This window comes from Talaromyces rugulosus, chromosome IV (assembly GCF_013368755.1).
Source record: "Talaromyces rugulosus chromosome IV, complete sequence".
Taxonomy (NCBI): Eukaryota; Fungi; Ascomycota; class Eurotiomycetes; order Eurotiales; family Trichocomaceae; genus Talaromyces; species Talaromyces rugulosus.
In genome coordinates, this window is record NC_049564.1 from 5320616 (window position 1) to 5335230 (window position 14615).

The 14615-nt window shown below is 37.3% G+C and overlaps 2 protein-coding genes across 2 annotated transcripts; one reads left to right on the top strand and one right to left on the bottom strand.

The window, feature by feature from the left end:
- Window positions 1–3665: 3665 nt before the first annotated feature.
- TRUGW13939_08558 (uncharacterized protein) lies at window positions 3666–4211 on the top strand (the record flags this gene model as incomplete). Its single annotated transcript, XM_035491691.1, has 1 exon — window positions 3666–4211. The coding sequence occupies one exon, from the start codon at window positions 3666–3668 to the stop codon at window positions 4209–4211; it is 546 nt and encodes a 181-aa protein (XP_035347584.1).
- A 4611-nt stretch (window positions 4212–8822) lies between these two features.
- On the bottom strand, window positions 8823–9068 carry TRUGW13939_08559 (uncharacterized protein; the record flags this gene model as incomplete). The annotated part of the gene is made up of 1 exon (XM_035491692.1): window positions 8823–9068. One exon carries the CDS (start codon window positions 9066–9068, stop codon window positions 8823–8825), a length of 246 nt encoding a protein of 81 aa, XP_035347585.1.
- Between the last annotated feature and the right edge of the window lie 5547 nt (window positions 9069–14615).

Sequence of the window (14615 nt, forward strand, 5' to 3'; positions counted from 1 at the left end):
TTTATATACCTTCATAGTTTCTATTTATAGACATTGAAAAAATCCGATTTGTAATACTACGGGCTCAGCTTTTAGAAGGACGGTGCGAACATCCGGATTTCAGGATATCTGTCGGATAAGCTGGTATTCCAAATGAAGCGATCAATCAGACACTATTTTAAGCCCCCAAACTTACCGAATCAAGACTAAGGCTGATATTAGAAAATCTTATCCATATTCAGTAATCCTTTCAACATACGTACTTATTTATTAGGAGCTATTACTAGCCTATTATAATAATAAAATTATATTCGAGAAAAGATTACTAAATATAGATAAGATTTTCTTATATCCACTTTGAATAATAATCTCTAATAATGAAAACAGCTGTTTCCTATTATTCAAGATAAATATAAGAAAATCTTATCTATATTCAGTAATCCTTTCAACATATTTATTATTAGAAGCTATTATTAGCCTTTGATAATAATAAAATCAAATTTTAGAAAGAATTCCTGAATATAGATAAGATTTTCTTATACTGCAGTAGGGAAACTGTGAGGATATTATGTAGAGAGCAGGCAAGAGTTGGATTTGATAGTAAAGCTATGGTTCGCTAGGTAGTCAAACTGATTGCTGACCTTCGGCTAGACTGCGGCAACATCCTCAAGATCCATGGATATCCACATATCCTCTCCACAAATTGCGGATATGGTATGTCACCCAATATCCTCAATCCTCATTTTTGTGGATATGGTAGGCCACCTAATATCTTCTGGACATTTGAGGATATCCAGCGGATATCAAACAGGCCAAACATGCCCAGCCTCGTAACTTTTTTGAGCGTGCATTATTTATGCAATTCCTCTATTTTTTATGTAATCGAAGTATAATCATTAACTGGCCCCTTTATATATTCTGGAGCCGGCTAGTTACGGAGTTTGTGGATTTAGTTGTCATAATTTGATCATTTTCATGCTACATAGACTATCTCAAATCAATTTGAAATCTGTGAAGTGCCAGGCTCGGGAATGCCTGATCCGGCTTACAAAGGCCTGCATCTCCTCTGAGGGTTGAGTTGATATATCACAAATGATGTATCAGAAAGGATGCATCTACCCCTCATACTCGTGGAATATAACCTCATTAAGAGGTAGGGTCTTATTTAGATCAGGCTTATAAGCTTGAGAACTCTTCTCTCCGGATGAAGGGGCTCAAGCGGTTTATTCTATATTAATATAACCCATATTTATTTACTTTATATACTGCCTCGACTCCTAGTAAGAATCCTCTCAGAGCCCAGTAGGTTCTAACTCTCTCATATATAAGTCTTTCAGACACTAAATGCTTTACATTATAAACCACTTCCATGAGGATCTGAATCAACTTTGAGATAATAGTAACTATACAAGACATGACTTCTCTAATACCAGATAAACTAGGAACTATTTTAATTCCTAACCTAGGATTTGTATATAAAGAGAAAGAGGCTCAGGACTATATCAGTACTGAACCAGCGCAGAATATAACTTCTAAAGAATTACCTCCACAAACTGTTCTACAGATCAATATAATTATAGAGATACTATAGGCCCTTATACAAGAACTTAGAACCATTAGACCGTCGCATATAACTATCAATAAATGTTATAATACCAAGATTCCAGATTCTAAGCGCTTTGCTTTAAAATTAATTAAGGAATTTAAAGAATAAATTAAAAATATAGAAAATAATATCTTAAGTCATCTCCAATCCTATCTTAACGAAGTAAATAAAGTCTAATATACTGCTATTTAGCTTAATAAAGACCACTATATTTAATAGAGAGAAAAAAAAAATTTGATTAACTTGTAATCTTTTACTTTTAATAATTTCTAAACCTAGTTAAAGGACCAGATTAAATCTCTCTAGAACCAAGGAATCAACAGTGTTATAGCTTTATTAAGTTTAATACAGTCAAATAAACAAGATTCTAAGGCTTTTTATTCCAAATTCTTAATTCTCTATGAGAAAGTAAGAGAAGGAAATAATAAGCCTTTACTAGCTAAAAACCTTTTTAAATATTGAATTTTCCTGGCAAAGCTATTATTAAAAATCTATTTAGATATTACAAGAATAGATACTCTCCTAGCAAAGCTTCTAGACCTAATTACTACTGCTTAACAATTATATCAAATCGAGAAGCAAGAGCAGAAATTGGAAAGGAAAGCTAAAAATAAGAATAATAATCACTCCAGAGGCCAAGGTCCAACTTGGAACCAAGAAGGTTCTGACTTAAAGCTAACTCAGAAGCAAAAAAATAGATCAGACCACAATAACCAAGAAAAATCTTAGAAGAAGCAGAAATCCTTTTTAAAGAACAAAGACAAGTCAATAATGACCTACTATCATTATAATTATACTAGCTATTATGCCACTAAATGCAAAGCTACCAAAATTACTAAAAAAAATCTAATTTTATTTCTGAAGCTAAACGCTATCTATACAAAAAAAGAAAAGGAGACTAAGAAACAATTTAATAAAAAGTAAACCTAATAAGGATGTGAGGCCGTGAGACCTTCGGGACGCACCAGATGCCGCACCTCGCTACACTAGCCTCACAGAGGGTTGCCAAGCCACTAATGAAGCGGCATATATATACTGACCTTTGCACAGGGGTTGCCGAAGGTCAGTAATCAGTTTGACTACCTAGCGAACCATAGCTTTACTATTAAATCCAACTCTTGCCTGCTCTCTATATAATATCCTCATATTCTGATTGCTCTTTACTAGACTTCCGCATAACCCATTTTGGGTCGAAGGTCACGACCCAAAACCCAACCCGGTCTGGGTCTGGGTCGAAGCTTCATAACCCAGGCCCAACCCAGGCCCAGTCACTGGGGCCCCAGAAAACCCAGAAATAACCCATTTCGACCCAGTTCCGGCATAAATTATGGTATAATTATTTAAATTACACGCCGTCATTTTTCCCGTTTTGATGTTTACACTGAAATAGAACACTTTCTACCAGGAAATCAATGAAATCTTTAAGGAATTTCTTAAATATGAAAAGGGCATATCGAATTCACTGTTGCTTATCTTTTACAATGCCTCGTTCTACATGGAAAGGCCGTATCTACGGTGTGGTGGGAAAATGCGCATCTATCGTCGTACCGATGTAGTTATATATGTTAAACATATATTCACACATTATACATTTCTACATGAATCAAATAAATATTTCGGGGAATATTAGAATGTATTGAACTGTTTAAATGTTCTACTGTTGTCAGAATATCAAACCGTTCTATTGATAATTCCGACGCTTGTCAGAATACCTAGATATCTACATTTAAGTCGAAGGCTTCAACTTTGAAAGTAGGACGGGATGAATTTTTTTGGCTAGGCTTGGGGAAACTGGGGTGGGAATTGGGGTTTGACTGGGGTTTGACTGGGCCTTGACTGGGTTCTCTGGGTTGTCTCTGGGCTATTACTGGGTTATTACAGGGATAATGCATTAGGTCCACATAATATCAGTATACCAAACCAATGAATGAGAGGACAAGGATTCATTCCATCTGACATATCAATTAACTTGACTTTCTCATTTTTCTCATTTTTCTAATTGTAGTGCTTTTCCATCTCAGTATGTTATTCATATTTTCCCTTTACCTCTCCCCTTCGTGATGCTTACATATCTTTTGTCATGTCTCAAAGCCAGCTTTCCGACTTCACATCGTCACTTTATAGTGGAGATATTGATGATCTTCCATCTCTCTCAACGCAACAAATCACTCCATCCGCAAGTCATCATACAATTGATTCTGGCTTCCACCGGCCAGATGACCTCCTCGTTCCCCCTTCTTTGATACGTGTTGGACCTGATCGCCGGAATAGGTTTGTTCTCTACGACAAGATGTCACACAACGAGTTTATCGACTGGTGGTTACAGACGGACTATGGGCGGAAAAGAAAGATCAACTGGGATTCACATCGCCACACGGTGATCTGGAATAGCTACAACCAGGTTGCTGAGGGTGTAGATGGCACACCAAAGGTCATGTGCAAACGCTGTGGAAAGATTCTTGAGCATCCTTATTCCCTGAGTCTGAACAGTTCCGGCAAAGCGCAGTATCACGGCACATCAACAATCCAGAAACATCTGAAGACAGCTGGGTGCCTACGGTCGGAGAAGGGAAAGAAGGCAGAGATTACAAAGTTTCTCCAAAAAGAGGTATGTTTTAGACTGTGAAACGATACTTAGATACTAATCTATGGTATGTCTTCCTAGGGCGAAATCTCAGCAGATATACCCTTTTTACAAGAGGACTGGGAAGACGATATCTTGCAATTCCTGACTCTCAATCGGCTACCATTCCACCTCATCGAGCATCCATCATTTAAGCGGATTATCTACAAAGCGCGTTCTGCTCTTGTCGCTCCAGTGATCCCGTCTGCCGATACAATCCGTCGCCGATTAGGGAGCTTGGTCAAAGACCGGCAGCAGCGGGTTCTTCGTACGCTACCTGCTGGTTCAAAGATATCTATTGCGCTTGACTGTTGGACATCTCCATTCTCGCAGGCATTTATGGCGATCACTGGTTATTTTATCGACAGTGATTGGGTTTATCGTGAGGTGCTTCTTGGTTTTAAGCCACTTCACGGTACACATACGGGGTCTTACTTAAGTGGTGTTCTGATGGAAACCCTGGTAGAGAACAACATTGAAGATAGAGTGTTTGGGCTGACCACAGATAATGCATCAAACAATAAGGCATTAGCTGCGTCTCTCCAACAAGCTTTATCAGATGGTGTCATTATTACACGAATACCATGCCTTGCCCATGTTATCCAGCTCAGTCTTAATCAGCTTCTTGTTCGGATTAAGGCAGTTCCATCCAATGAATCCGCGGAGACAAAGTGGACAGAGAGTCAGTCCAGGCTGGTTCAAGAGAATGCGAAGCAATGTCAGATCTCTTCTACATTGAACAAAGTACGTTATCTTGCAATTTATATAAATGCAAGCCCCCAGCGCCGAGAGACATTCTACAATCTTCAGACAACAAACGTCAAGATTGTTCCCATCCAAGATGTGAAAACACGATGGAATTCTACATTTCTTATGCTTCGCCGGGCCAAACGGCTACGTGCTATCTTCTCTTTATTTTGTGCAGAGTATGACTGTGAGGAGATACTTAGCGAGCACGAGTGGCGCCAAATTGACTATCTTCTCTGTATCACTGAGCCGTTCTTCGATTATACAACCCAGTTATCAAAGACTCGAGACGTCACTGCCCACTATGTGTTACAAGAGACTTAAAGAACGATCTCATTCTGAACTCAACCGGCTACCATTTTCCATCAAAATCGAGGGCATATTTTAACGGAATATTCTACAAAGCGACTATCTATCGCTCTTGCGCTCCAGTACCCCGTCTTGCCGATACAATGTCGCCGATTAGGGAAAGCTCAAAGCCCTATCAGCGGGTCTTCTAGCTACTGCTGGTCAGATATCTAGGCTGACTGTGGAAATCTTATACAGCAGCATTATGGCGATTATCCCTGGTATTAAACTAGTACTGGGTTGGAAAGAGCATCCGCTTTGAAGCCACTTCCGGTACACATACGGGTCTTTAATACTGCTCGAGATGTGCGATGGGAAAAATGAAGACGAGACGATTGAGGATAGTTGGTCTGAAAAGGCACAGGAAGCAAATCTTGAAAAATTCTTCTCACAGGATGAGCTTGGCGGCGAAAGAAGAAAGAAATGGTCATTAGTTAAACACGGATACCAAAGGTTGATGTGGAGATATAGGACTAGTACGACTTCCTTTTGTTGAACCAATAGTCCAGGCTCACCCAATACCGCAACGTACAGGGTATCAGGCGGAAGAGAGCCGAAGATGATATATTTTTTCTCTTAAATTTAAAAAAGGCTTTTTATTTCTTGCAATTTTTTTTATAAATACTAAAAAATACACTACAAAATGCATAAGTTATGCAATTAGAACGTATATTTGTTATATGTCCAGTACTGGGTTCTAACCCAGACCCATTTCTTATGTTTGACCAAAAACCCAGGCTACGTGCATTCTTCTTCTTTTATTTTGGGTGCAGAGTATACTGGAAGAGATGTACTGGGAAGAGTGCTAGCAAATTCTATTATTTCTCTATCCATGAGCATTCCATTATAGAAACCCCAGTTCAAGAAACTAAACTGATATTTTAGAAAAGGATATGACATATAGATCAAAACCACAGCTAGAGAAAAAGGTGTAATGGAAAGAACAAATGCTGAAGCCATAAAAAAGCTAGACCAAAGCTTTATGAGTACTAGCCAAACCCGTAGCTATAGAAATATTCTATGCTAATAACGAATGCTTTGAAATGAATAAAAAGACCCTCTCTAGCGATTAGGAATAAAAAGTGAGATATCTATGAACTTTAAGCAATACATATACCAAGTGGAAAAGTAGTCAAAAGCCAGAATGATACAGTTCTACTGAGCTTCAAAACCTAAGTAAGATGTTTTGATGAAAGAACCAGAACCTATTACTTGAAAGACTTTAAAGCGCACCTATAGTGACTGTTTTATAATCCACTACTTGTATTGCTGTTTATGAGATCATAAATAAGACCTGGTTTGTTTCTGTTGCCCAACCTTAAGAGATAAATACAGTTTTAGAAAATATGAAGTTTTTTGGTAAAGGTATTGGCCTATAGATGGTGCAGAGTGGAAACTGAATCTGTAGATGTGCTATGTCTAGAATAAGAAGAAATTTAGGAGTTATAAGAGGTTTCTTTGTAAAAATATTCGATATAGAGGCACAGGAAAGAAAGCTTCTAAAAAAATTCTTCTAAGGAATGAGCTTGAAGCGGCAAAAAAAAAAGAAGAGAAAGCTTAAGGATTGGACAATCCAATTAGTGTGCAAGAAGACAGAGAAAAGCTAAAAAAATGGAAAGAAAAGAAATGAAATGGAGGAACTAGGCTAAGATACGTTTTTATTATCTGCTGCTAAAAAGAAAGGACCAGGTTAGGGTCATTAAAGAACTTTAAAAAGGGATATAGGGCGGATAAACTTAAAAAAAGAGGGAAATATGATATATTTTTTATATCATTAGAAAAATATGTAAATTACTAAAATAAAGGTTTGCCCTTTTTACCCTATAAATCTGTAAAAAAGGTATATAAAAATACAACTACAAAATGCATAAAGTATGGCATTTTAGAACTGGGTATATTTGTATGGTTGGTTAAAAATTGGGGGAATAGGATACTGGGTTAGTAAAGACTTTACTGGGTGACATGGTGAAGAATTTTGGTTGGGTCTGGTTGGTCTGGGGTGACTGGGGTCTGGGAAGACTACTCTTTACCTTTGGGAAGAGAGCTAGCAAGTTTCGGAATTATGATTACTACCAGGAGCACCCCTATTCCCACTAATACCACCAAATGTTCCGTACCAGCGGCAGAAATCTAACCCAGTATATTAGAAACACTGGATGGACATAGTAATAGAGAAGAACCGGCGATAGAACTAGAAAGAAATCACTCTACCAGTAAAGACCTGGACCTAGGGATGGTGCGGCCACCTTTAGAATAGGAACTAGAGGATATGTCAATGGAAGAACTTGAAGCCATAAAAACCCAGCTAGACCAAGAGCTTTATATCGCGAATCTGAAACAGCAGATCCTATAAACCTAAGTGTAGCTATATAGTGTATTAGTATATGAGAACTAAGACACCAGAATCCCTGATAGCAGCGCTTATACGAGCAACAAATGACCCTAGGGTAACTGATATGATTATTATTATATTTAAAAAGTAGTCTCTGAGGAGTTTTAAAATGCCAGGAGGTGTCGCCATGCTGTGTGGCCCTACAGTAGGAAATCTCTAACTGAACTTAAGACATTCATAGGATATGTAGAATCATGGTTCAGTAGATATCCAGAGTGTATAGCTTTGGTATATAACCTAATATTGCGTATGACCTGATTAAGTTGAATATCCCGGCTATCTGGACCATAGTGATCCAACAGTTGGTTATGTTTGTTGAATGGGATATCTATACTATAAATTTGCGTATACGCGCACCTGTGCCTAGCTATCTCCCTATTACCAGTACATGTATTAATCATATTAGTGGTCCTGAGTCTCTGAAAGATTAGATAGCTATCTATATAGATAAACAGATTTCAGCATAAGTAGTATTGATCTCCTGTCCTTATTTAATGTTTAGTCCCTTATTTCCTGTTAAAGCCAACTTGTAGTATTTTGCGATTATTCTTGAGATTGAAGTTTATGTTCAAGAGTGATTTTTTTTTGAGCTAGATGAAGCTACAGCCCCTAATTATATGTGCGAGATGTTAATCCAGAATATGGCAGATGTATTGGCGAGCATGTAAAGGTCCTGGATCTGAAAGATTATATAGCTTTTATCTATATACAGTAGAAACAGATTCCAGGCATAAGTAGGATTAGATATACGTCTTATTAATGTTAGTATAGGAATTTGCCCGCTATCTGTGAACCTTTAAAGATTAGATAGATATACAGTATAGCAAGGAACAGTATATGAAGTTTCTCATGGTAAAGGTTCTGTGGCCTATCCAAGATAAGTCGAGTAGTATTAGATATAGTACACCCTATTAGAGATGTATTAGGATAAAGCACCGTGCAATTTCTGCAGAAACTAGAAGATGCTATGTGGTAAAAGATATTGATGTTTTTTTAGTATACACAGCAGCCGCACGAGTAGACTAGTCCTCTGTATTGATTCACGCGACGACAGCGCATGGCATGGGAACGGTTGGTCAACGTGGTGCGGATTCCACCCACCCGCTAGGTGAGCAAGGGTAAGGTGATTACGTGATCCGGGGCCACGCGGGCACTGCTGTGGGAGGAGGAGGAGGAGGAGGAGGAGGAGGAGGAGGAGGAGGAGGAGGAGGAGGAGGAGGAGGAGAGGAGGAGGAGGAGGAGAGAGATACTATGTCGATTGATTCGTTGTCTGTGGACAGCAACGAACCTGATTTTTTCAATGATAGGAGTGACGGGATAGAGAAGACGATGGAGGAGACGGCCATAGGGAGAATGGTTGATGTGGATGCCATATTTGATATTGAGCGCCTCTCGGAGAATGAGGAGGAAGCCAGTAATATTACTGTGCTGCTATTGAGCCCTATAGAGCAGGTGTGTTTGGATTTTTGCATTAAATTATTGAACCAGCGCATTACCTGATGGGAGTCTAACAGTGTATTAATGTATGCTGTAGCCATATTGGGGGTTCATGAGGGCGGTTTCCGTACATCTAAGGATTATCTACCTATTTTATTGCGAATAATTAAGGTTATGCGGTTTATAGTGCTGGGAACTGTGAAGGTGAGGAGGAGGATATGGCCAAGTTGCCCAGTTCTATAGATTATATAGATTAGGACAGCGTATATAGTAGATCACCGCTACATTTGCTGAGATAGTGAAAAGCCCTTAGGCTAGTAAAAGCTATTGATGGGTGAGTTGTCCGAATATACGGGTAGAATAGGGACGAGTTATGTTATAAGAGTTATAGACTTTGAGGGGCTGATCTGAATGAGTGGGCACCCCTTTTATATAGTGGATATTGATGGATATAACAACCCCAGTAATAACTAGATATAATAAAGTTTTTTACAGAACATCTAAATGTAATGGCTTATAGAATCTTGACATAGATTGTTAAAACCTAGCTATGTGGTATCAATTTATCTAGGTTAATAGGTAAGGGTTGGCTGAAGGAATAGAGACTATGTCTTTCTATGAAGTATATGAAAGCTTGGTAGCTGGGTGTATGGTATATATCCAGCATAAGAACAGTTTTATAGGTGGGATCCATAATATATTTATCGAGGATAATATGGTGGTATTGATTATACAGTATCATAAGGATTACTAATTAAGTAGTGATATTAAGATTGGGAAGTACTGTTAGATATAGAGATGTCTGGAATAGATGAGCTTTGATTGCTAGATTATCTAACCAAAATACCTGAGTGTAGTGAACTGTACTACAATCAATGGAATTCTAAATAATTACAACATATATTATAGCGCGAGAGTATTATGGAATTATGTGGTCAATCATTGCACATTACATCATATCATGAGTTAAATCTAGGGTTAGTGTTATAGACTATAATCACAAACTTTTATAGACTATAAAGCTAGTAATTTGTAATTGGCCGATGCCACTAATTATTAAGCTAGGCATGATCTATACACAGCCAGTAGTATATACGTTAGAAAAGCCACAAGTGTTTAAGCAACCACCTAGCGGTCACTAGAGAATAGCGATATTTAGATAGTAATCATTAAAATAGGATAGGTTTTTCAGGTGTTTTAGTTAGAGTTTACATTGGACGCTAGTGGCCAGGATATATCGCGTGCGCGCCATGACAGATTGTCAGGGGTTCTGATATATTAGGGCATGGTTATATATAATTATATATTGTCTATACTACAGATTACTATTACTATTATAGATAGTATTAGTATTTATCACATTTACTAGGGTAATTCATTATTATTATTATATATAACATGTTTTTTGAGCAATTAGAGGAGTTTCTTATTGTGGTATGCCAGGAGTGTCGCCATGCTGTGTGGCCTAGCTAGATTGAAACGTATTTGCGTTACGCGCACTGTTATGTGTCTATTACCATATGTATCACATTGGCCGATGATGTTTGTATATAACCTAATATTGCGTATGACCTGATTAAGTTGAATATCCCGGCTATCTGGGCCATAGTGATCCAACAGTTGGTTATGTTTGTTGATGGATATCAATATTAATTGAGTTCTTATTTATGCTAATACATATGCACTACTATGCCTATCATACAGTAACATTAGATTAAGCATTATTAGTGGTCCTGGATCTGAAAGATTAGATAGCTTATCTATATAGAGTAGAAACAGATTCAGAAAAAAAAAAAAAAAAAAAAACAATAAAAAAAACAATAATATTTAGTATGTTTGTTAATTATAAGCAGTTTACGCTAATGGACTGGATTATATTAATAAGATACTATATCAATATATATTTTGCGATTATTCTTGAGATAGATGAAGCTATAGCCCCTAATAGTGATATGTGCGAGATGTTAATCCAGAATATGCAGATGTATTGGCGCAGCATGTAGAAGGCCATAGATAGCAACTTACAGCAGGTACAGCGGGTACATGATCGCTGAATCAGCTATATCAACAAGGCATGTTCGATCCATATTTAGATGGAGAGGTGGATAGATACCAGCAGCAACAGTGCAAGGAAAGAGTGTGAGTCTATTCCTTGTGGATATCGATAGTTAGCTGTCTATTGAGCTAGAAGCCCATGTTATTTAAATAGCTATAGCGCGGTTAGCTATAATTAGCCAGTTATTTATAATTCACCAGATTAGAGTATTTATGCGGTTGGAAGCTATTTGGATTGAGTAGTATTAGATATAGTACACCCTATTAGAGATGTATTAGGATAAAGAGTTAATTGTAAAGTAGGTGTAGCTGTGGTAAAAGATATTGATGTTTTTTTAGTATACACAGCAGCCGCACGAGTAGACTAGTCCTCTGTATTGATTCACGCGACGACAGCGCATGGCATGGGAATCAACGCGAAGATGGAAGGAACGGGTAGGTGAGCAAGGGTAAGGTGATTACGTGATCCGGGGCACGCGTGCACTGTGGGTGGAGAAGAGGAGGAAGAGGAGGAGGAGGAGGAGGAGGAGGAGAGAGGGAGGAGGAGGAGGAGGAGGAGGAGGAGGAGGAGGAGGAGAGAGATACTATGTCGATTGATTCGTTGTCTGTGGACAGCAACGAACCTGATTTTTTCAATGATAGGAGTGACGGGATAGAGAAGACGATGGAGGAGACGGCCATAGGGAGAATGGTTGATGTGGATGCCATAGGTTTGTGTGACGACGAGTCGATTCCTATCCTCTAAGAGTACTCTGCAACGAGAAAACCAAACATGCTGCTATTGAGCCCTATAGAGCAGGTGTGTTTGGATTTTTGCATTAAATTATTGAACCAGCGCATTACCTGATGGGAGTCTAACAGTGTATTAATGTATGCTGTAGCCATATTGGGGGTTCATGAGGGCGGTTTCCGTACATCTAAGGATTATCTACCTATTTTATTGCGAATAATTAAGGTAAAGCTTTTTCCAGTGTATCTGGGGTGTCTCAATAAATATACTTTTTTTAAACTACCCACTCATTCTGTCCATTCACCACTTGATAGGCCTGAGGAGGAGGATATGGCCAAGTTGCCCAGTTCTATAGATTATATAGATTAGGACAGCGTATATAGTAGATTCAACTCGAGGAGGGGGGAGGAGAGGCTACCCAGTTTTGCTAGCTATTATGACCTAACTATTATGGTAATAAAAGCTTTTCAGGTATCTGCAAAGGATGTTTACAGTAAATGATCTAGATAATAGATCAGTTTATGGTGCGCAGATTGCAAGGCCCTATATAATGGATATTGGATTTGCGTATATATGGGTTGAAGATCTATTATAATACAACTAGTGCTAACTAAATTATGTAGCTGATATCCTCTCTCAACCATAAATAGCGATAGTCTAATTAACTCTTAAGATAAAATTACTGCTGCGTAATCCATTATCAGTAACCAGTCTAATCAGTCATCCTGCGTATAGTTTATGGTATATGCAGTGGTCTAGAACATGCAGTGGATATTGATTAACAACATATTAAGATGCCTATCTAATACTATACTAGCTATTCTATAGGATTATTTATATAACAACCCCAGTAATAACTAGATATAATAAAGTTTTTTACAGAACATCTAAATGTAATGGCTTATAGATAGAAAACATTAGATATAGCATTAAATCTGTTAAAACCTAGCTATGTGGTATCAATTTATCTAGGTTAATAGGTAAGGGTTTTATCTGGCGTAATAGATAGTGTATCAAAACTAGATTACTGTATTTTTAGAAAAGTTGTTAGTAGCTATTCAGTTTATATAGAATTAACTGGTGTGGGTTCTTAAGTTATTGAATATCCAGCATAAGAACAGTTTTATAGGTGGGATCCATAATATATTTATCGAGGATAATATGGTGGTATTGATTATACAGTATCATAAGGATTACTAATTAAGTAGTGATATTAAGATTATCTATCAATATTTATTATATAAGATAGATAAGTTATTAGTATAGTATTTGTGATTGGTATAGCCATTCAAATAGATGGTCAATAGAAATATATATCAATAGAACCAGGTATCCAGCTATATTTAGACCATCCATCTATATCAAGCGAAATGGAATTCTAAATAATTACAACATATATTATAGCGCGAGAGTATTATGGAATTATGTGGTCAATCATTGCACATTACATCATATCATGAGGTTACAATTATTATCAGCTAGCGGTATTTACATAACAAATATCAATTTACAGCAGATGATGGAGATAACCTTAAGCTATAGATAAGGTGTAATTGTTGGCCGATGCCAACTAATTATTAAGCTAGGCATGATCTATACACAGCCAGTAGTATATACGTTTAGAAAAGCCACAAGTTGTTTAGCACCATAGCGTCCATGTGAGAATAATATTATAATAGTAATCAGGATTAGTATATATAGTTAGAGTTTACATCATACTAGCTACCATCCAACCTAGATATTAATCTATTTAGCGCGCCCCTAGCATCTAACACATCATGGTTCATAGATAAAACGTAGTGTAGCTAAAAGGAATAGTAGCAGCAGATACAGCGCATAGATGTTGACCAGATATTGCGCGACATAATAGGACTGGATGCCATATTTCGCGGACCACAGAAGCAGATTGTGCAGGCTATGATCTAAAGACAGAGCCTAGTCATCGGCGTAATGCCCACCAGTGGTAGTAAGAGTTTATTATTTATATTGTCAGTATAGATGGCCTATAGTAGTATAATGATTATTATTATTCTATTAATGTTATTATAAGATGATTTATAGTGTTAATATGTGGAATTAGATATTTAATATATTGTATAGAATAACTGGTAATCTGTTGATGATATATTGATTATGTTAATTATGTCTGAGTCCGCTGTATATGACGAAATATTTAGTATGTTTTTAAATTATAAGCAGTTTACCGGCTAATTGGACTGGATTATAATTAATAAATACTATATCATATTATATAACTAATATAATTTCTATAAGTTGATGATACAGTTAGGATAGTTAGTCCAGTACTATACCTCTATATTATTATTAATAGCGATAATGCCCTAAGAGGATGAGGAGTAATTGTGCTAGTAGATATATTTCTTTTCCAGTACTATACATTGGATCTGTACGCGTATCAATTATCATAATATTGTATATTAGATAGTCCACATTGCGCGGCCGCAGAAGCATGGCTGATGTAGTAACATAAGAGCAGCCATCATAGCGTGGATTAAACAGAAGATCCCGCGATATTCATCTAGCAAGGTAGTGATATACACCAACAGCTAGCACCAGACAGAGCAGGTTATAGAGACATTGGAATACAGTGCATACTATTCCTATATAATTGATTAAGCTAGGATGTTGAGCACATTCCAACAGATGCCTAGTAGCGTTATTGTAGCCACCAGTACAT